Below are 22,676 nucleotides of genomic sequence, written 5' to 3'. Positions count from 1 at the left end.
CAACTTCGGTCCAAATTGTATCAATCTATTGGGATCTTTGTACACTGAGCCTTCAGACTGCTCACCTGGGGTTGCTTTGGCAGCTTGATTGAGACCAGAACGACTGCATGAAATTTGCCTATGGTGGAGGATAACTCAGCCACGCTTTCTTTTTGTGCAGTAAAACCAACGCTTAGGGTTTCTCCCTGATATGAGTTACTTAGCCTGTGCTGGGTATTGGAATCTCTGGGCCAGTCATCAGGGTCTTGCCTGTGAGTTCACACCTTGAGGCTGACTGCGTCCCCCACACTTGCTCTCAGAGATGCCTCTTCCTTTCAGACCTGCTGCCAGTGAAATATGAGGCTCTTAGCTCTGTCTTCGGGCCACAGCTCAGTTCCCAGACTCTCATCCCAGGGACATGGAAATCCCTGCTGCTGCCTCTTATTTTCCCACTGCCCCTGCTACCGCTACCCCCAGGGAAAAGGGTTTGGACAGGATTGTAAAGGTGTCCTCACGCTAGGCTGCTCAGCCAAATTCTGGGAGCAAACAGTGAGAGCTCTCAAGTGAAAGGCAAAGATTAGATGATTAATGCCTCTGGCAGCCTGATCCAAGGGCATGCACAATGGTGATTAATTTACAAACTCTGGGAGTCACTTAATACAATTATTTCTTCATGCATTTTCTCTCTCAGCCTAATAAGATGTTAATGACATTGGGGCAGGCATGCATGTGGCATGGTTACAGAGCCAGGTACTGGGGCAAAAGTAAAGTAAAAAAGCAGGGGAAAAGTAAAAGCAGGGGAAGTGAACAAAAGACATTGAGGATTTCAAAGATTTAGAGGTTAACAGTAAGACTGACTGTAACTCTTAAAAATCAGTTAATCTGGTTCTAAAATCCAGAATTTATCTTTAAAAAACTGTCTTGGAATTCTCTTAATTCTAAGGTATTACCTTAAAGTTCTCTTAGAATAACTAATTATTTTAATATCGCGACTAAATTCCAGTGCTGGTGAATCTGCTCTGTCCTTCTTACCTCTCCTCTGCAATTTCATTTGGATGCAGCCTTCACTTTCTAACCCAAACCCTGCAGTGCTGCCCCTCAAGCTATTTTATTTTGTCAGCAGTGGATGGTTTGGTTTCCCTGTTCCTAGCAGATGTAGACTTGCAGCCTTGGTGATGAGGACATTAAGAAGCATATGGGATTGCTGGTGTATGTTTTTTCCTCTTGGCCAGTGTGTCTTGTCCTTCCAGAGCAGCAACACTATTTCTCATGTATCCGCAGTCTGGCTGTGTGTGGTGCTAATATGTTTTGGGATCGTGGATGAGTACAGTGTGTGGTGATCGGTACCAGATGCTGTTTGTTGTAGATTACTCTGGGTTATTGCTTACTAGTCTAGTGCTTGTGTGTCCTGTCCCTGGTAACACCTCATAGGCCAGAGGAATCCGAGCTTGTTGCCCCTGTATGAAGATGTGGGAATGAGATCTGAGCATGGTGTTCAGAGCTGGATTCCTGAAATCTGTGCCCGTTGTGTGTAATGCAAAGGTTAAAAAAGGTGACTGCTACCAATTCCTTGTATCATGATGGTAAATAGGATTGTCTGGGCCATATTATCTCCTTGTCACAAATCGAGATTTTAAAGCAGATGGCAATCCAGTATGATCCAACCAGTTACAGTACTGTGAAGCTTTCTTCCATTACTGGTTATAAATGCTTTAGAAACTTACCTTGGAAAAGGCTGTTAAGTGCTGTTTCTTTGATCCCACATACTTTGAGGTTGCAATGCATTTTTCCTTGTCTTCATCTTCTAGATAGGGAAACTGATGTCCAGAGAGAAAGTCATAGCCTGTGGGTCACACAGCAGGTCTGCAACAGAGCTGAGGCTTGAAGCACGGTCCCTTATGCTCCGAGCCAGTTTCGGTCATCAGACCACAACTAAATGATGAAGGAAATTTTATTCAAGTGTGCTCCATCTGCTATTCACCCATAGTCTGCAGCTAGAATAGGATTATTATTTTTTGCATTCATCTGGCATCCAGAATTTCAGGACCAGGGATGGCTTTCCCCTAAGGACTTGAAATGAAAACCTCCATTATGTTTCTCAAGAAGGCAAAGCAACAAGAAATGCTAATAGCCATGGCAGAGGGTCTCTCCCCTGGGAATGCAGGGAGGTGTCTGTAACCGGGAGCAAACATCTCTGCACTTTGAGCTGCTGCCACTGCAAAGCCTGCCAAGGAAATCTGTTTGGTGAAGGCAGCGCTAACTCCAGCCTTTGAGGAGCCAGCTCCCCTGCCACCTCCACCTCGCCTCTAACAATCCAGAGAACAACTTCTGTGTTCAATATTTAAATCCACTGTTTAATTTTTAAACAGGAAGCTTCCTTTGCGCTGCAGTGCTGAGCCAGGATCCCTGGCAGATGGTGTGAGCCTGCAAGAAGTTTTGCTTCACACAGCTGAGGTCAACAATTAGATTACTGCTGTGGCCTCAGAGAAATATCAGGTCATTTAAAGGTTTTATTTTCAGATGGATCTGCCAGGTTTCTCCTGGTGAGCCTTGCTGATAACCATCCAGAGGTGATGTGCTGGTGGTGTCCCAAACCACACCGAACACCTCCTAGTTATTCTGGGCACCTCCACTTCTTGCTCAGAGAAACAGCAAAGCTTTGCCTTCCTGTGGCTTGTTTTAAACCAAAGGACCAGGAGTCAGAGCAGAGCGCTTGGGTTCTGCTTCCAGCTTTCCCACTGCCTGGTGTGACCTTAAATGTGTCTCTCTGTACTTTTGTGCATCTGTTTCCCCACGTGTAATGCAGGAGATATATAGAAAGAGGCATTGCTACCTCATAGCGATGAGGTATCATTAGTTGTTGCAAAGTGCCTTGAGATCCCACGCTAAGCAGAGGCAATGTGTTGTAGTTATAAACTCCCGTGCAGCAAGAGGTGTTGCACATAAGCCTCATCATGTTGTGATATCTGTGGTGCATAGGACCCTTCCTGCTCTCTGCTAGAAGCATTGCCTTCTGGAAGTAGCTACATCTGAGTGAGAGAAGACAGTGTCAGGGCCCTGTTTTTGAAGAGGTCTCTTCAAGCTTTTGAATCTTCTTCTCTGAGCAGACTCAACCCATAGGTGTGTGGAGCTTCTTACAAATGAGGCACAGCAGTCCCTCAGCTGGCACAGCCAGGCCTTGACACTAAGCTGGGCCTCAGTCCTCTTGTCTTGCACAGCTGTCTCTGATCTCCACCTGAACTTGGGCTTTCTTCTTAATCTGTCTCTCCTTTGGTTTCTGTGCCTTGTCCTTTGTGTGTTTGCTCCCTCTCAGTTGTCTGGCTGGCCAATGTGTTACAGCTTTCAGCTCTGCTTTCCACCTGATATTCCCTGTTAAGGGAATTTTGTGCTGGAGAAAGATATCACCTTTGTCCTCTGAGGGTCCATGTGTACAGCAGGGTCAGAGGTGCAAGCTATTCCTTTGATTGCAAAAGGACAGTTATGGTGGATCCTGCTGAAGAAAACTTGTTTCTTCTAACTGTAGCTGGCACCCTGTGAGCTGGAGACATGCAAATGTTTGTCTTAGGTTTGATGGAGAGAAGCCAGCAGTGTTAGACCAACCCAGCAATATCAGAAAGCTTGTGGGCTCCAGCTCCTCCTCTGAGGACCAGTGGGTATCTCATACAGCCATGAGTTCCCTCACAAGGGCTGGGGAACAACCCTTAGAAGCTGCTTTCTCACCCTTTTCCACCTCCATCTCCTTGTGTTGGGGATGAAAGAGGTTGCTCCCAACCCACCTAGCTGCCCTGCCTCAGATCCCACAGGCATCTGTCCTATCATCCGCTCCCCACTCCTCCCTTCTCCTTCATCTCCAGCTGCCATGTGGTCCCCTGTGCTCGGCACTGCAGAGCAGTGGCTAATTTGGATTAGGATGCTAATTAGAAATGAGCGCATTGAACGGAAAGCACTTAGCCAAGGTTAATCAGCAGTTAAGTGGCCAGCCCAGCCAAGCTCCCAATGGCTGTGCTCAGCTCGCAGAACAGTGTTTCCCACTGAGCTTACAGAAAACCCAGCTGCCCCGGTCCATCAACCAAGCCCTTGGCTTGCAGCACAGTGCCCAACCTGTGGTGGTGAAGACCTTTCTGTGGGCCACAGCAGAAGGCTGTCTCCTCTTTTCTCACTGCTTTGATGTGATGCTGAAGAGAGCCAGGCAAGAAGGGGGAATAACAGCATGAGGAGGGTGTTAGCTGCAGGGTAGGAACTGGGAGGTTCTTCACTCTGAGATGCTGTTCATTTCCTGGGTAGTCTCTCCTCTTTGGTACAAGAAGGCAGATTTTGGTGTGCATGGTAGGTGTGTGAGGCTCCTACCACCATAGTGTACCATGTCTGGTACTTTTGACCTTTTTGCCTGGAGGTTTTGACCCTGGCATTGCAGAAAGCAGCCCTTGCTCATCCCATCCTTGGCATCTAGCCCATAGGTTGCTGGCCCTGCTCTGCTGTACGTGTCCTGCCAGTTACCCATCCTAGGACAAGAGGGCCTCCTGCCCAGAAACCAGAGCAGACTGCTACTGAAAATATAGAAATGCAGGAGCTCAAGTAGACATTTGGGCTTCTCTTCATCTAGGCATGATAGGAACAGTGTAGGGGGTAAACCCCAGAAAGTTGAGCCTTGCACTGGCATGCTGTGGATGAGCTTTCTAGTACATCCCAAGCCCTTGGCAAGAGTATTTATTTTCCCTTCTGTATGTGTTCTTTCATGGCTTTTAAGTACTTTATCTTTCAGTTTCATAGCACGCCTCCTTGCTCTTAGATAAAGGCAGAAGGTAAAGAGATCTGTGTTTACTGTGTCTGCGCCACTCTCAAGGTCTGAGATCCCACTCAGTGCATTCTCCAGTTCTGGTTTCTGCCCAGGGATCTTTCAGAACACAAAGCAATTTTCACATCAGGTCTTGGACCTGTTTTCTCTTTCTTTTCTGTCGGCTTCCTCCATCCTTTTCCTACTGTGTCAGCATTGCAAAGCAGTTTGTTGGCCTTTGGTTTTGTGGCTCAGGAACTACCTTTTACCACAAAGGTTAGAGACAAAGGACCATCTTCAGCTTGGTCAAGTCCAATTCCTTCCAATCTCTGCAAGTCCATATTGGGTTATGTCTAAGCACAAGATTTTTCACCTGTCTTACAGTATTGCTGTAGGGTGTGACTGTCTGGTCATAGTAATAAAACTGAGCCCCATTGCACATGTGGGTGATCCCACATAAAAATCTTTTACCTACATGACTTATTTTTTTAGGGGAACCAGCATAAGCTGCAATAACAAACGTGCCTTTTAGCTGGTATAAATTGGATGTACTCTAGCTAAATGACACATTTGTAGCACTGAGCTGACCTCTTCTCCGCAGCTGATTTTTTTCATGTGTGCCATAGTTTAGTTTAATATATATAACCCAAAGGGGGGGGCATCTTCTGGCGCTTTTTCCTCTTTCCTGGGGAAATTATTCTACCATCAAGTTGTTCTGGTTTAGAAGCCCCTGTGGCCTGTTTGCCTTCAATGCTCTTTTTACCCTCCTCTACGTTTGCCTCCTCAGACCTCCCAGCAGAATCTCTCTTTCTCTTTAGCCATAATAGCCTTCTTCCGTTTCATCAGATCATCACATCCATCAGCCTGGATTAGCTCTTCCATAATCATACTAATCACGGATATATTCCTTTTCAGCCTCCTCCTGAGGTGGGGGGCTGCCCATCTGTCCCTGGCGTGATGCAGAGCCGCAGTGGTGACACAGCAGCGCCCTGCATCTTGCTGCAAGCACCCGGGCAGCCTTGGGGAGGAGGTTTGAAAAGCTACATCTGACCAGATCCTTCCCTTCCCTGCAGATAACACCTGCCGCTTTGAGGACGAGAAGATCTGCGGCTTCGTGCAGGACAAGATGGACAATTTTGACTGGACCCGGCAGAACGCCCTGACCCAGAACCCCAAGCGCACCGTCAACACCGGGCCCCCCACAGACATCAGCGGTACGCCGGAGGGTAGGCACACATCTGGGTTTCTTTTGGCTTGTCAGGAGTCCTACCACTCTGGGAGCTGGTGGAGCTCTGATTTGCTTTCCAAACAACACGCTTCTCCTCCACACGGGGTGCAGGGAGCAGGCAGTTAATTTGCATGTTACTGATTGGCATTAAACACACAACTAAAACGCCCACGACTTTGTTTAAGGGAATAGTGTGAGCATTAGTTCTTGTTACCAGCTAATTGCCTGCTGCCTAATGCCCTTGTCCCATTTGATGCTTGTTTTGAAGTCAGAAAAGGATAAACAAGTAGCAGAACATCTCTAACACCTAGAAGCGGTCCTGCTGGTTTTAGCCAGCTGTTTCCTCAAAGAAGGTCTCGGGGAGGTAAACAGATCTTCTCGGTACCGAGCAGGACCATGAGAGATGGGCAGGAGCTGCCTGTGGGGTGACAGCAAGTGTCTCACCCTGGATGGAGGAGACTAGTGTTGTGTATTGCTTATGCTAGCTGTGCATGGAGAACATGCTTCCCTTTTAGCTGGATATTGCTTTCTCCATTCTGTAACAAGGAAAGGAAATTTATACACAAGCACAAATCTTTGAACTCAGAAAAAATGGGAAACATCCAATGGCCAGCTCAGGAAATGGCTTTTCTTATTAGTGTTCAGTACACCAGCCTGATTGAGCATTGAAAATGATGCCAACAAATTAAATAGCTAATCTGTTCCTCCCTGGGTTGTTAACAACTACTTTGGTATTGTTCTCTTTAGATAACAATATTGTTTAGGCCAGATATACCGAATCCTCTCTCCCTCTGCTTGAGGCAGAGCAATTAGGCTGGAATGGTTTTTCCCTCCTCTCTCTGTTTTCCTCCTTGCACAGAGCAGTCAGCTCTGGGGCTCCTTGTGCTGCAGGAGGAAGGCTTCTCCAAAGATGTGTGCGTGCATGCTCAGGGACTCATCTGCTGCATGTGCCCACAGTGTGTCTGCTGATGACCATCTCTCCTGCTCTCCCCTAAATACTGCAGAGGCAGGGGAGGCACTGCAGGCATCCTGCAAGTGTCTCTGGCCAGGATCACAGTGAGTGCAGAGCAGATGGGGAGAGCAAGGCCATGTCTCTCAGAGGAGCAGTGGTCTCCTAGCCTCTAGCATCCCATTGCTTGCAGGGAGGGAGACACAGTGCACGCTGCCTTTCCCCACTTTTCCCTCTCGTTCTGTAGGTTATTACATGTTCATTGAGGCGTCACGGCCCCGGGTGACAGGAGACAAAGCCCGGCTCATCAGCCCCCTCTACAACATCACTGCCAAATATTACTGTGTCTCCTTCTACTACCACATGTACGGGAAGCACATCGGTGAGTACCCTCTGGGGAAGGCTAACCCTAGCCTGGTGCGGGCTTTGGGGAAAGATCTCCAGCCTCTGCTCCACCAGCTGTTCCCACAGCCGGCGATTTAGGAGGGTGGGAGTCCTACTCCAGTCCTCAACGCGCCAGGGTGGGCTGTTGCTTTCAGATACTTGTCCCTTACCCATACCCCAGCAGTGTCAGTGTTGAGGGGCTGTTACAGCCCATCATTGGGGCAATATCTTGCAGCCAGCCATCACCCCTTCCCCTCTGGCTCGCTCGTGCTCTGACATAAGGCTCCCTACCCTCCACAAAGAAAGTGCATTGTACCTATGTGCACACATTTTCCCTGCTCATGGCCACCGCCACCTTGCTCCAGGCAGCAGGACACCAGGTGAACAGCCCATCCATCAGAGAGGAGACAGAGGTGGAGGGGCTTTTTGGGGCCAGAGGACTCTGTGGTGGCCACAGCTATTTTGGCACGGGCAGGACGTGTGTTCCCTCAGCTGTGCCGAGGACCTGTCTGCTCTGCCTGACTCCCTCCCCTCTAACTGTAAGCCTACGAGTGCAGTGAGCACCCTAGAAGCGCCTGGCACACTAATGAGTTTCCATATCTAGTCAAGGAGCAATTGCTAATTCGTCACCTCTTGATTATAATTTCATTAATTTGAATAATAGATGCACTCTTCCCACAGCATGTTGGGTTATTAATCACCTGCTGGACTGGAGCCTGACTGAAAAATCAGGGCCCAGGCAGGAATGTGTCCGCCCTTCAATAAACGGGGTTAATTAACAGCTCTCTGCTTGGCACCATTGGGGGGGAACACGCTCCTGAGCCCGGCCATCGCATCTTGGCGCACGTGTGGCACGGCAGAGCAGTTAAGCTGCAAAATCTGTGGTCTCCTTCTCTCAGTGGGGGTGAGGCTGAAACCCTGACCCCTTGAGTGCCGGGAGTAAGGGCTGTGCTGCAGTCCACTGAGTGGGTCTCCATTTCTGTCTTTTCTCTGAGGGCTCATATTTGCACTCAGAGCCTGGCTAGGTCAGAGGTGTTGGCACCCACCTGTATTCCCTCTGCAGACGGGCTGCTCTGCACTGTCTTCAGGCTGGCAGCAGCAGGTTGCTCAGGCAGAGCACCATCCGTGTTGGGTCACACCAAGCTTTCCTGGACCTGCCGGTCTTGCTCAGCTGTTAATGCTGGCAAGCATTTTAATTACATTACATTACATTACATTACATTACATTACATAACAATTCCATTTTGTACCCTGCAGTTGTCCATTGTGGTCGGTCAGCCTTGCTGCCTGATTCCTGCACATCTTCTCCTGGAGGCTTTGAAAGGGATCTCATTCTTTTTGACTGCAATGAAGGGTGGCCCAGACCGATGGGAAAGAAGATGATCAGGGAGGAGGCCTCTCTCGCTTTGTTTCCTTTAGGAATACAGCTATGTGTCATATTTCCAAGTTCATTTCACAGGCAAAGTAAAAGCCCATCAGCTTTTGCTTGCTTTTGGAAGAGACCTCTGTTTACAGCTCTCATGTGGTGGTCTGTCTGGAGATGGGGTGGACTGGACATGCCAGGGAATCAGTTCATTACAGGCTTTTGGCTTTTAGCATTTTAACTCTTCATTTGTTTGCTCTACCTACAAATTGCTCAGAGCAAAAGGTACAGTGAGTCCCAAGAGTCACTGTGACTTAGGAAAGCTGCTGAGTGTCATTTTCTATTCCTCAGCTTCAGATGCCTTTTATATCTGTTGCTTTTTCCCTCCATACTCAACGTTGCTGCTCCTTCCTGCTCCCCATTTTCCCCTTGTTGCGCAAAGGCACTGATAAATTTGTGCAAAGTGGATAGACTCTTTAATACCATTTGATGATTTCCAGGGTGGGTGCTGCTGAGCTGAGAGCGAATAAATTATTTTAAAATTAGACTGACTAGATAGAGTCAGAGAATGAAAGAGAAAGAAATGAGAAAAAGTTCTTTTTCTCTTGGCCTGTGGAATACGTGGCTTCATCTAGTGAACCCACAATATATCCATCTGCAAATTGAGATTCAGTACTTTGTATCTGCTCTCTACTCTGGAGTTTCTTTCAGGGGCAGTCATGATATTCTGTAGTTGTTTTGTCTTCTCTTCTACATATCGGGGCACCAGGGTGAAACAGAGACCTCTCCAGGAAATATCAGAATGCCTAGTAATCCTAAAATTGTCTGCTTTTCATCATTCCCGCTATGCTACTTAGTAACTCTTACGCTACTTGGTGTTTTTCCCTACTGCCACGCTGGTGGCACTCTGGCATAGCTGTCCTCGTCCCTGTGCACGCACCAACGAGCCCGCCTTTGGGACACGCTCTGTTTCACCAGCAGCTCTAATGGCTCCATCTACATTTCTAATGCACGTTGGTTACTCCCTGGCTGTTTTTGCATGTGCGAAGGTTGTGAAACCCTGCCAGAAAGCTGTAGCTGGTTCAGATGGTGCCAGGCTCGATGCACTTGGTGGCTGAAGTCCTGTCAGAGTCACCTGGGGAAGTGGCAGCCTGCCTGAGGGCAAAGTAAGTTCCTTCAGCTTTTCTTCTTTAGCCCTGGGTTGGAGGAGAGTGTCCCCTCTCCGATACAGGGCTCCTCGCTAGGACTTCTGTCAAATGAGGAGGCAGACCCTGGCCTCCTACCTGTATCACGTATGAGACAATATGAAGGTAAAGGTGGGTTGGCTACAGCCCTGGGCCAGGTCTTGCTTCCCGTGTCACCAGCTGTCCCTGATGCCTGCAGACACGGCCCCAAGCCCTGGCTCACCAAGTGCCAGCCCAGTCCTACCGAGCCAGATGCCCGCCCTGCTGAGCCAGCTGTAGCACTTAGCGAGAGCATATCAGATTGATCCTGTTGGCAGACAGTGCCAGCAAGAGGACATCTTCCAGCCCAGGGCTCTCTTAGCAGCTCCATCTCCATCGTGGAGCAAACCGAAGCTCTGTCACTTTGAAAAGAAGCTGTATAAAATCCCGACATTTATTTATTTTTTTAATAACCCTTTTATTACCTTTTTCCCCCCTCTACAGAACTTGAAAGCTGGTTTACTCTCACAATTTGACTATAAAATATCCATAGCCATCGAGGCAAATCTTCCCTGGGAGAGTTCCCAGACACTACTCGTTTATAATAGATATGACGAAAGAGAGAAACAGAATACAAATGGAGCATTTGTAGCCATGGTATAAAATATTCAGCGACTAGCAGAGCAGGGTGATGTTGAATATCTCTCAGCTGATGAGAGAGCAGGGTGAAGGGGAACTCCCTGGAGGCAATTCCTGTTCTTCTGGAATTATTTGGTCATTGGTTTTCCTTTCTCTGGCCCCCTCCAGAGTGAATGTTCACATTACCCTATGATCCTGCCAGCCCAAACACAAAAATCAGGGGGAGGGGAAGAAAAGAAATCCTGTTTCCACCAGGCATTCAAGAATGAGGGTGTCTTGCTGGCAGCAGGAGCACGTATATATCAAATGAGGAATTGCTTGCTTCTTTCAGGAGAGGAAGCCAGCCATGGCAGGCAGTGACCAGTCACCAAGTTCAAAAGCCTCTTTGGCGAGCTGGCTTGGTGAGTCAGCGTTGCAGGTGGGAGCAGATCCTCAAGTCCTTGCTCCAGCCGTCAGACTCCTCTTCCTCCCTTCCCAGGGACTGCCTGGGAGGCAGAATATGTTGAGAGGACAGTGAACCCAATGCACTGCTTCCACCACAATCCCCTGCCACCTCTCTCTCACGTCTCCTAGCTTGGTGGTAGCCAAGTTATGATCTGCATGGCCTCCTGCCCACTGCTGGGTGCTCTCACAGACCCTGCAGCAGGAAATGCCTTCAGGGTCAGACCCCAGAAGAATGGTTGCTCAGAGGGACAAGGAAATTTCAGCCACAGAGGATTTAAATTTTTGTGTGGCCATTGTGGCCCCCATGGTACACAGTGATTGCTAACGTTCCCTATCTCGTGAGCCAGTGACTGTGCTCATGGGGAAAACACTCGTGTCAAGGAGTTTATTTGCTCACAGGGGTACCTACATGCAAGCAGTGATGTAGGATGTACTCAAACAGCACTTTTTTTAGCCTCCTGATTTGTGAGCTCAGTGGTAGACCCTTTTCAAACTGTTTTTGCTGTATTTTTAATAGAAGTAGTCGCTGTACACAGGCTTATGACAAGATACAGCTTCAAGAGCTGGACCTGGTTGAAAGCAATGTCTGAAGACCTTGTTCTTTGCTTGCCATGTTTTGTGCTTTGAGCCTCCTTTTTGTCATGGTCTTACCTTTTCCAGTTTCTCTCCCAGAAATCAGGGAACAGACATTTTCTGGCACGTGTCCAGCATCTATGAAACTCATGGAGAGTTAAATGTGCCGATGTTCCAGCTTAGTGCTGACACAGACCTTATCTGATTACCCCATCTAAGTCTGGCCTATCTATAATCAGGATGGGAAGCTGCCAATGAAATGGTAAACTACTCATGAAGACGTACTTTTTGTAAGATTCAACATCTTACAACATCCCTTGTTCCTACCCAAACCTCGTTTGTGAACACAACACCCTGCTGCTGCACACAGTTATACAAGTGGCACCCTGGAGGTAGCTGCATTCTGTTGGATATATAAAGTTTGCCTTATATACAAATACATAGTTCATGAAATCCATGCCATTATCTCCAGTGCAATAACTCTACACAGTAGAGATTACATCACTGGATTGATTGAGGGGAGGCTGATTTTCCTAATGAGTATGATTCACTTCCCTCTAGGCTCTTGAAAACAAGTTGCAGTTAGAGTTAAGTGAACAGTTTGTAATGAAAAAATGTATTCAATTTTTTTAATACTCCTTCTTTTGCCACTTATTCAGATGGGTTCTTGGCTTTACTCATTCTTCCATCAATAGATGTATTTGACTAATGTTTTGTGCAGACATCCAGCAGCTTCCTGTGGGGTATGGTATGGACCCTTTGGATAGACTGTGGTCTCTTCTGGTAGTATCTGCTTGTTTTTTGGGGAAGTTAGTCAAATACCATGATCATGAGAAAGGATTATAAATGCCTGGCACGATAACCACATATTTGTAAAGTGTCATTCAAGCTCTCTAGGTTCAATACAGTGGCTCTGAACCAAAGACAGTTGAAGTCATTGTTTTTCTAAAGACTTCAGTGCGCTTTGGAGTAGAGCCATATATTTAAAGATTATTAAGATGAGATGGGACCAATACATCATCTAATCAAACTTTCTGCATAACCAAAGGCAGAGAATTGTCTTCAATTACTCTTGCTGGAGCACAGCAAAATACTATGTGTCCATACCTTCATTGGATGTTTATTTACAAAGAGCACCAAGAGCAGGCTTAAGAAGGCTTGAAGATGTCGGACTGAATCATCCCTAAGCCGAAGAGCTTGGCATGTAAACTGAAGAAGACAGGGAGAGGAGGGAAAGGTATTCAGATGTGGATTGGCTATATGTCATTTTTGTTCCACGAATAATGTGTCTTCATGTTGATGCAGGCATTCTGCTTAGCACCTTGAATCTAGGTGCACTGATCCCTTCCTTTCCTTGCCCCTCACTAAAAGTGCACCACTGAACCAAGTTCCAGGTGCAAATAGCCACTGGAAGGTTGCCTTCTTTAAAAGTCCTCTTCGTCTGTCTTACTAGTCATGATCTGACCACGTTCCTGCTGCAGAATTGGTTGGGAGAGTTGTCAGGGGCATAGACTGGTGACACCAGTTCATTTGCAGATGCTGTGAATTCCCACAAGTCATCTTTGCTTCTGCTCACTTGATTTGAGTCACTGTTACTCGTCTGGTGGGAAACTCTGTATATCTCCCCTCCCTTCCTCGAGGCTTTCAGCAAGGCGTCTTTCCATTCAGACTTGGCTCACAGCAGCAGCAGTAGCAGCCTTGCGCAAAGCTGAGTAGCTGTAAGGTTATACTGCAACCTGAGTGTCTCCTGAGGCATCAGGTGTTCCATCAATTATTCAGACCCTGAAATTGCTAGATACAAAACTTAACAGACACTTAAGAAGAAATGAGAGCTCTTAGTGCATACCCAACTACTCCTTTAGCACTCCCAGGTCACTCTTCTGTTCTCTCCATGGACCATTAACTATTTCACCAGAGCCATACAAGTACAAGTGGAGACTGAAGTTGGTCATTCCAGGTGCACATCTGGAGACCCTCCTGGGTGCTCTAACAGGGTAAAGGCTGGGGGGGCAGAGTGCACAACTATCTTACGCTACTTGTGCAATCCCAATCTGTTCTTGAACTTCAAAAACACATGATTTTGTAATATGCATTGAAATGCTTCCCAGAAAATCAAAAAATGTTCAACAAGGGTCAGTTATCACCATTACTTCCAGGAGTGACTGCCTCTCCCAAAGAGAGCTCTACAGGGATGAGAGGCACCCCAGCACTTGAAATGATGGAGTTTGCAGATCCAGGTTGGGAGTCTCACTGTCTCAGCCAGTCCCCTGGAAGTTTTCTGGTGAAAGTACAGCCAGGCATGAAATGGGAAAGGAGTCTCTTGCTATAATGCATCCTGCCTCAAAGCTGGGAACACAGCCTACTCTTAACAGCCTTCCTGCAGCAAACCACTTCCCAGGCTTGAAACATTCACCTCTCACGTCTCCTTGGGTCAGGAAGAGGAGGAGGCCAGAGAACAGATTTTGAGTGGTGTCTTCAGTTCAACAGGAAGAATATGTGATCTCAGCTGCTCATTCCTGCTGTCTTGCTGCCTTCAGCATCGCACTAAAACAGCCCATCTGCTCCAAGCCCTGCAGCCGTGCAGCTGCCCTGTGCTTGGCTTCAGGGACTGAAAGACCACAGACTGGGAGATGATGGGGAAATAGGTTGCTAAGAGGGATAGAGAAGAGACAGGCAAAGACTTCCTCAGCATAAGTACATCTGCTTCTACAGGGTTTTTCTCAGGAACTCTCCCACACACACCACTTGTATTTTGGGGGCTCTGGGAGGCTTCCTCCTCTCTGGCTGAGGTGTTTGCAAAGCCTGCCCACAGAAGGGAAGCAGGCAGCCTTCCCCCGTCTGGCTGTTGTGCTCTTTTAAACCTGGCAGTGTCTATGAAGCAGACTTCTGTTTCAGCTCATCTGAGAGAGTTGAGTACAGTGCGTGCTCTCAGTCTGAGAGCTGAGCACATGAATCGCGCAAAGGACCCAGCTGTCTCTGGTGGCAAAGATGAAAAGGTCCGTTATCAAAGCTGGGAGAAGAGAGCATTTGCCTGGAGTCATCTGGGCATGTCACGAAACAGAGGGTGAACAAGGAGCAAGCAGGCCGCACAGCAGCTACGGTTTACTCCGCTTCTTGAGTCTGCAAAATTGGTGAGAAAAGTTGCCTACACATGGTCTCCTTCTTGCTACATTCCTCATACTCCCATTTTCCCCCAAGCTGGCCTCTCCTCCCTAAGGTAGTACCCAGCATCTCTGGTGACCACCAGGTACAGCAAAAGTAAGAGGGAAGGAACTGCTTGGCTGCCTTCAGACAGCTTGGTTCCAGAAAACATCGTAGGGGAAGACAGATGGGCTGCTGCACCTCACTCGCCTGAGGTACAGAGCAAGCATAATGATCCTGTCCACGGGCTGGCCAGCACTACTGCCTAGGGAGGATCTTCACAGCTACTTCACCAGAGTAGGTCTCAAGCCCTGCCTTGGACTTTGTCTTTTTAATGAGAAATCATGGTCTGGCATCTGCCCTCTGTAGGGCCTTAAGACCATAATCCACACAGTCCGTTCTGGGGTTCAGCATTAATTTAGATGCTCTAATCTAAAGGGATCCTTGCTAGGAACAAAAGGGCAAGCCCTAGATAAGGGATGATACAATCTCAGTCTCTAAAGATGGAGTTCTGCTCAGAATGTCCAAGAGGACTTCTTTGCACAGCTACATCCGTCTCTCTCCTTCTTAGGCTGGAGAGATTGGGAGGGGTCTCTAAGGATGCACATCTTTAACCTTTACAATGATCTCTGGATAAGACAAGCTGTCGAGGCAGGTCTGGGGTATAAAACAACAGGAAACATTTCTAACAAATATAGAGGTTTTTCTTGTAATGCAAATTCCTCCCTTTCGGGGCTGGTGGTATTTCCTGAAGAGCGAGAAATCCCGTGAGAAAGAATCTCTGTGTAGAGAGGTGTATGGACAGACAGATGTTGTAAATTGTCACACATTCTCATTATGGAGAGATTCACACAAGGAGCTGGAGTGTTAGCGTGAATCACCATGGCAGAGAGGACACAGAGCAAATGGGAGCTTTTCTACCTTCTGACAGTGTCCTGCGTATGCCAGTGCGGAGAGGGGGTGTAGCAAGGCAGGATGAACCCCAGGGGGGATCTCCATCCCATGAGGGAGCACCACTATGCAGAACAGGGCCTGGCAGCACATTCAGGGCTGCTAAGGGGCAAGGAGACCAGCAAGGCAGCCCAAGCACCAGCCTGCTTGCTAAGCAAGTAGAGGCACGCATTAAGGTCCTTCCCATCATTCACCCTGAAATTAGTGGATACTCCCCAGACCCATTGACGTGGGTCAGTGACCATCTCTCTGGGGAGCGTTTGTGTCCACTGAGATGGGGCTGATAAGAGCGAGCTCTGCAAAGGCTGGCTGGTGCCCACAGGCTGGCCACATGCTCTCCTGCCGGGCTTGGAAAGGGAGGGGGACAGATGATGGAGCACAGTGTTTGGAGACTCACTCTGCTCAAAATGTCATTTGTATTCCCCTTTGCTGGGCTGTAAACAACACCCGTCAAGCTGGGAGAGTGGTAGACCCCATCCTGCCTGCTTGCCTCCCTCTGCCTACAGAGGGCAGGAGGTCTCCAGGAGGTGTGGGGAAACTGAGGACCTGGTGACTTAGGCTGAGCGTCTGGACTAAAGGCAAGTGGGACCACGGCTCAGCAGAGGGAACCTGCACCTAGCCTGGTCCCATGGATATGGCAGCCCAGCTGCTCAGGTCTGCTGTGGATTTCCACGGTGGCTTGTGTGCTGGCTGTGGGCACAGAGAAGTGCGACCACCTGGCATGTGGGAGCAGAGCTGCTGCCCACGGCAGCGTTCAGGGGCTGTGTAAACACAGCTGGGCTTGGGGCTGGGAGTCAGGCACCTCATCTGTCCTGTAGGGAAGGACATAGTCTGTCCACGTTGTCCCCTGCAAAATGTTTAAGTACAGGTTTAAGCAAGATGGCATAATGAATCGGACATGAGGCTGGTGAAAAGACCGAGGACTCTCAATTCTTGTCTTCTAAATGCCAGACTCTGTACCCTCCCTCTGCTCTGTTCTGGCTGCATATTGGATGGGCTTTTGTTCTTCTGGGATAGCATTAATTTAATGCTATGGAGTGTGGAGATATTTTTTTTTTCCTTTTTTGAATTCCTTAAACCACATGCTGTGATCCATACTAAGAAAGCCTGTTTCTGGTTGCAAACAACCTCTGAGGTAATTTTCCATGAAAAGGGGTGGCAGGATTTTGTTCTGTACACACAGCATCAAAGATGGAAGTCTTGTATCATTCATCTTTCTATGCCAACACTTTCTCTAATTAGACTGTGGATCAAATGAGCAAAAGAGCTCAAGTATAGCTCCATTGCAAGTCTGCTTCTACCATATCACCATCTGGTCTCCATATACACAGACAGGTGGGGATATGCTGGAGAGAAGGAGCTCTAGCTGTAGTTTGCCTGCCTTCCTCCTGTTAGCACTCGCGTTCCTCATCGTGAGGCAGGCATGACCATTTACCCCACTGCCTGAATGCCCCAGGTGTCCCCTGCCACCAGCATGTGTCCCCCCGGTTGCCAGCCACATGTCCACTTTCCTCAGCACAGTGTTGTTGCTTCTCTGCTGGTCCGTTCCCTCCATCCCAAAATTCATATGCATGCCAGACAGGTCAGAAAGTGATGGATCATAGATCAATCTGTGCAATTGGCTTTGCCATGTCAGGGGATATTGCTTCAAGCCCATCCTCATTTGATGGTGTTTTAGGAGGTCAGGGGTGGAAGTGTGTTTGTTTCTTTGATTTTTTAAATCCACAGGAAAACCCAAAGAAAATTCCCTGTAGTCAGATATAAGTAATTTTCACAGGTTTGCTATAGGGGAAACGTTGCCAATCAAAACTTACCATATTGCTGTTTATATCCCCAGAAAGTCCCAGCCACAGCAGGTAACTGGAGGCTTTGATTCCCCTGATCCCTTTTGCTATAGCCTCCTCGCTGTAATGAAGCAGAAAGAGAATGTCCCATAGCAATTAGCCAGCCTGTGGCACAGCACTGAACATGCTCAGCGCCTCTCTAAAGCCGGTGGGATGCCTCGTGAGTAGAGGTGGGATAGTAGTACATTCCAAACTATGATCAAGACTCCGTTTTCTCACTATTGATAAGCTCTCTGAACCCTCCTGCTTTGAAGTCACTGAAGCAATGGCTGCAGGAAGGGGTCTGCGTAGTGACCCTGTGGCATAGGAGACCCTCCACACCAAGCTGGGATCAGTTAAAGACACGGAGAGATAAAGTTCTCTGTAATCACAAGTGGAAAGCAGCTGAGAAGCTTTAATTGTCTTACTCCGCATATGTTAATGTATGAAGCAGCATCAGAGACTGTGAAAGGGTAAATACATCCTATCATGGCACGAAGACAACTTACATTCCTAGAAATTATGAGTCAGTACAAGCTGATATTATTTCTCCATCTCTGCGTGTGCTACAATTGTTTTTCCACCCTCTGCTTTCTAGCTCTCAGAGCAGTAACTTTCCCCCACAGCAGTGTAACTGAGAACACCAGCCTGACACTGACGGCTATTCATTAACATCCATTTAAGTGAGAGAGGGAGAGAGACATTTGTTGTGGGGATTATGAACAGTAATAGATTCTTTCTGAAGACTGTCGTTCACTCCTGGGATTTGCCTGCACTAAGCTTTGGGTTTTTAGTTTGTGATCAGTGGTGTTATGCTAAACCACACTTAAGGGAGTGCTCAGAGCCCCTGTTCTAAAGGTAAGAGCTCTTTTTTCCCTGGCCTGGTTTTAGCCCTCATATTGGGTCTGCAAGTGACCCTGCCAGGCTATATAAGCGGAGTCCTCTCCACTTGATATAACTCTTCCCATCCACTGGACATCTCTTGCCGTGGATCATTTCTTTCTTCTTATCTCAATCTGTCTTGCCTGCAGTTGAAAAGCCATGGGAATTTCCACAGGAGCTTTCAGCCCTGGATTCCCAGTTGGGTGCAGAACCTAAACTGGGATTGCAGTGAGGATTCCTCATGGATAGTTGATCTCCTGAGATCGCTCCATGTCAGAGCAGGGATCCTGCGGGAGCACAGCAGGGAGTTGCAGTGAAACCCGACTGTGTGCAAGCCTGTGGCCAGCCCAGCTCTTGGCTGTGGATCCCGACAGCCTTCCCTACCCATCCCATGGAGCTCTGCTCTGCTTGGCACAGCACCTGTCTCTCAGTGTGCAACCTCATCCTCCCTTCGCTTCCCAGCCACTCCAGCTGCCTGCCCTCCATCCAAGTCTTGCAAACGGAGCTGTGCCGCCACCTCGGCAGGCAGCAGCCTTTCCCCACCCATCACCCCGCATTTACTCCCCCCCAGCTGCCCCATAGAGAGCTCTTGAGGAAACCTCTGTTTCCCGCATGGACTGTGCCCACGGCCCTGCCTTTACAGACCCTGCCACCCTCCCAGCACAGCCTGCACCAGCTTTGCCAGATCTACAAAGCTATTCAGTGAGACAGTGAAGTCCCCATCCTGTGGAAACTGAGAGAAGACCTTTTCTTGTTGTGAGAAGGTAACATTTAAAGGCATCCCTTGGGCAACTCTATCTGGCAGCCCAGCTGGTGCTCTTTTGTGTGAGTGACACTCTTTTGAAATGCCAGCTCTGATCTTAAAGGCAGCCAGCAGAAGGTATGGCTCACTCTCCCTGTAATTGATTCCTCATCGCTTGTCACTGGCCTTTATTCTCCTTTCTGATTGGGAAGAAGGGATAATACAGATTACAAGACAAATGCAGAGATTGCCTTGTATGGGGAGAGGTAACAACAGGCTTGCTGGTGTCCTGGGATTTCTCTTGTGTTTGTCTGTCTCTGGTCAGCTGAAGAGATTTAGCAGCAGATCAATGGCCTGCTTTTGTGTATGCCTCACCAGCAGGTGCCCTTAGGAAACGCCAGACACATCTGATGGGGGGCATGAGGAAGACAGAAATAGGTAACAAAAGAAATAGGTAACAAATCTGGCCAGCTGCATTTGGACTCTGATACAGGAAAATGGGCCTGACTTTAGTATAAAACCAGGCAAAAAGGGTGGCTGCAACAGCTGGCATTGGAGAACATCCCAGATGGGCCTTTCATACCTCCACTGATGGAGGCATGGGAGTTGGAGAGCAGGTCCCACTTTGCTGCTTCTTCGGTCTGTGACCATAGGAAAGGCAGAAGAGCTCAGGCACTTCTGTTCCGTAGTGTCTTCTTTCTCAGGTCTCGTAAAATGTTTGCTATGTTTCTGGATTTCCCCAGAAGTGTTTCCCCAGAAGTGTGAGTGAGTGTTATTATCCTTCTTCATTATTATCATAGTATCACTTCAGCAGATAAAAGTAGGTAAAAGCAGTTTGCTAAGGATCACGTGGCAAGTCAGTTCACAGCTGTGAGTGGGCTTCTCACACCCAAGACATGCCTGGACCATGCATTGACCACCTCTTGCAAAGTGGGATTTGGATATACAGTCTGTGCTCTAGGAGGGGCACCTTTCAAGCATCAGGTGGCTGGTTTGGTCTGAACTTGTGTGACGGGCTGAAAGCTACACAGGGAGTGAAGATAGTTAATAAGGCATGAGATGGGTATTGCTAGATTGCATGGAGGTGGGTGTGGGCAGGTGTGAATTCACCAAAGATCAGGAGCTACGGATGTCAATGTCTACATAGGCTCCACCTCTCTTTTTACCCAGAGACTTAATCTATGGATTTTCATGACTGTAAGTGGGATCCTGGAAACAACATTTGATTTTAGGGCAATGGACTTAACCCAAAGCTTTCCCTTGAAAAACACAAAGCCTTGCAACTCTTGTTCCATCCCACAGTTAGCTTTTGGGGCCAGGCTGAAAAACAGAGATAAAGAAACTCTGAGCAGTTGGAAAGATGACTTGGAGCTTTCTGTAGTCCAGGACTGCAACATTTTATGGCTGTACTTGGAGCTCAGATCTGAAGGTTCATTTTAAAGTATCTCCATCGCAGGCTACTTGCCCTTAAACTTGACCGGCAGCCTGTGTCAGACTGACACGTGATAGAAGGGAATAAAGTAGAAGACCTGCACAATCTTTAACAACTGCAGCACTGTGGACCCAGTTCAGATGGAGTGGAGGCTTCATCCATGTTTAGTTTGAAGTCCTGGAGACTCTGCCATGCCTCCCAGAAGCAAATTTCAAGTGACAGCATTACTGGGAAAGGGAGGTGGTGTGGTTCCTGAGGCTGGGAAACTTAGCAGGTATTGAACGTAGGGTGATGAGATTTGTCTCCCATTCGCAACTCTGACTGATTTGTAAGACAGTCATGGGCATGTTGTTCAGCTGGTTCGACCTTTTGTTTTCCATGTGTAGACAGAGGTGGTGAAACACTGCATGTTATGGGCAGATAAAAGGAGCTTCCTTTCCAATTGCAAACCTTTTGAAGAATGCCTGCTCATATTCAGTGTTGTTCTGTTAGGGAATTCGGGGGCCAAAAGGTTAAAACTGTTTTTCCTGATGCTGCAAGGACATGGAGCTGTCAGCCAGAATATGCTCAGGCTTGGTTTGGGTTTAGGCCAGGCATTCACAGCCAGTGCTTTGGGGGCACTAATTTGCATTCCAGATGCTTCTCTGGGTCCCTTTCTATCTCGCCTTCACTTTTTTCCTGGGGCATCAAAGTTCATTTGCTGCCTGATTTGTCCCAGTGTTGGCTGTTCAGCCAGACTCTTGCACAGCAGATCCTAGCGGCAAGTCCCCAAATGAGGATAAAATAGACAGGGGTTGTTTTTAATTCTTGCTTGCCAGCAGCTTCATATTAATTCTTCACTCACACTCAATCCCTCACCGGCTCTGGCATCTGTAATCAGCTGCTCTGAACACACTCCTGTTGACAATGATCTATGGGGTTATGTAGTTCCTCCATGGGCCACCAGTTTGGCCAAGGACCTCCATGAGGACCAGGTATCCTTTCTAGAGAGACGTTCCCTTGTAGGAAGCTCCTGAGGGCAGGAAGGACACCAAGAAGCCAGCGGCTCAGAGCTGGTTTTGCCAGAGGCTCCCATAGTGACTTCTCTTGTCCTTGGCACCGTGTTTTCAGGAGGGAGATTGCACTTGTTTACCTCTGTCTCCCCAAAGTTGCGCATTGCCAGCTGGTCTCAAAAGAGAGGGAAACAAGTTATTGCATTCTTCATCTTGGGTTGTGGTGTGCATCCCAATCTGGGTACCAGCGGGGAAGGGAATTGGATACGCTCTCCCTGCCCTGTCAGGCCTTCATTTAGTTTTCTCAGCTAGCCTTAGTGCTAAAGCTTATGAATATTTCCAGGCAATAACATGCCCCTCTTTCCACAGTTCACTAAATTATACACATATTTCATTCTTTTAACCTTTTCTTGTAAGCCAGCCACTCAGAATCTAAACATTTCATCATCTTTATTATGCATCTCTGAACTCCCTGTGATGTATCTCTCACTTTCTGACAGCCAGGCGCTCTGCAGGGGTACTTCCAGGTCCCTGTCCTTCACACAGTGCCCCCAGGGCTGATGTGCCAAGAATGGAGAATTTCAGGGGATCATGGAGGAAGGAGGTTATATAGGAAAGCCTCTTTCTCTGTCCCTTCCACCTTCTTCCTCTTGTTGCTGCCTCTCAGAAGGCTGTACCCAGGCGGGAATGCAGCACCCCAAGCGCAGACAGCCTATGGACATGTAAGTGAGGGTTATTATTGCCTCTCTGCTCTCAGGTGTAATATGTCTGTGTATGGAGACCAGAAACACTGATGAGCAGCAGCGTGACTAGAGTTCTGATTGATTTTTTGGCTTGCCAGCTGAATTGAAAAAAAAAAAAAAAAAGAGAAAAAGTGTTTCAGGTCAACCTTGAGTGAATGTTTAAAAATGTTTTTTCACTGAAACAAAAAAAGGAAAAAAAGTCATCTGAGGGGATTACTAAAAAGATGCTGCAGGAAGACAAACTCCGAGGGTTTCATTTGTGGGTGGAGAGTAGGGGGTTGTGACACTGTTTGCAAAGTGAGAACTGGAAATGCTTTGAGATTTGTTGGCTTTGGTTTTGGTTTAATGGCAGATGAAACCTTTTGGGAGTTGCTTTGTTTGAAAGATCTTGAAGTCAGTGTTGATTCACAGGGTCTTTGTGTCCCTCCGAAAACATGGGGCTGGGATGGTACAGGCGGTGAGGTACAGGCAGTG

The 22,676-nt window shown here is 47.9% G+C and overlaps 1 protein-coding gene across 1 annotated transcript in view; it reads left to right on the top strand.

The window, feature by feature from the left end:
• The window catches only part of MDGA1 (MAM domain containing glycosylphosphatidylinositol anchor 1), a 143,516-nt gene that overhangs the window by 116,809 nt on the left and 4,031 nt on the right, over positions 1 to 22,676 (top strand). Inside the window, exons 13-14 of the mRNA XM_074168643.1 lie at positions 5,827 to 5,979; positions 7,178 to 7,312. Of these exons, the coding sequence (XP_074024744.1) occupies positions 5,827 to 5,979; positions 7,178 to 7,312 (288 nt within the window). The remainder of the gene's footprint in view (positions 1 to 5,826; positions 5,980 to 7,177; positions 7,313 to 22,676) is intronic.

This window comes from Numenius arquata, chromosome 2 (genome assembly GCF_964106895.1).
Source record: "Numenius arquata chromosome 2, bNumArq3.hap1.1, whole genome shotgun sequence".
NCBI lineage: Eukaryota > Metazoa > Chordata > Aves > Charadriiformes > Scolopacidae > Numenius > Numenius arquata.
The sequence above is the reverse complement of the archived record's forward strand: the minus strand, read 5'-3'. Positions and strand labels throughout refer to the sequence as shown.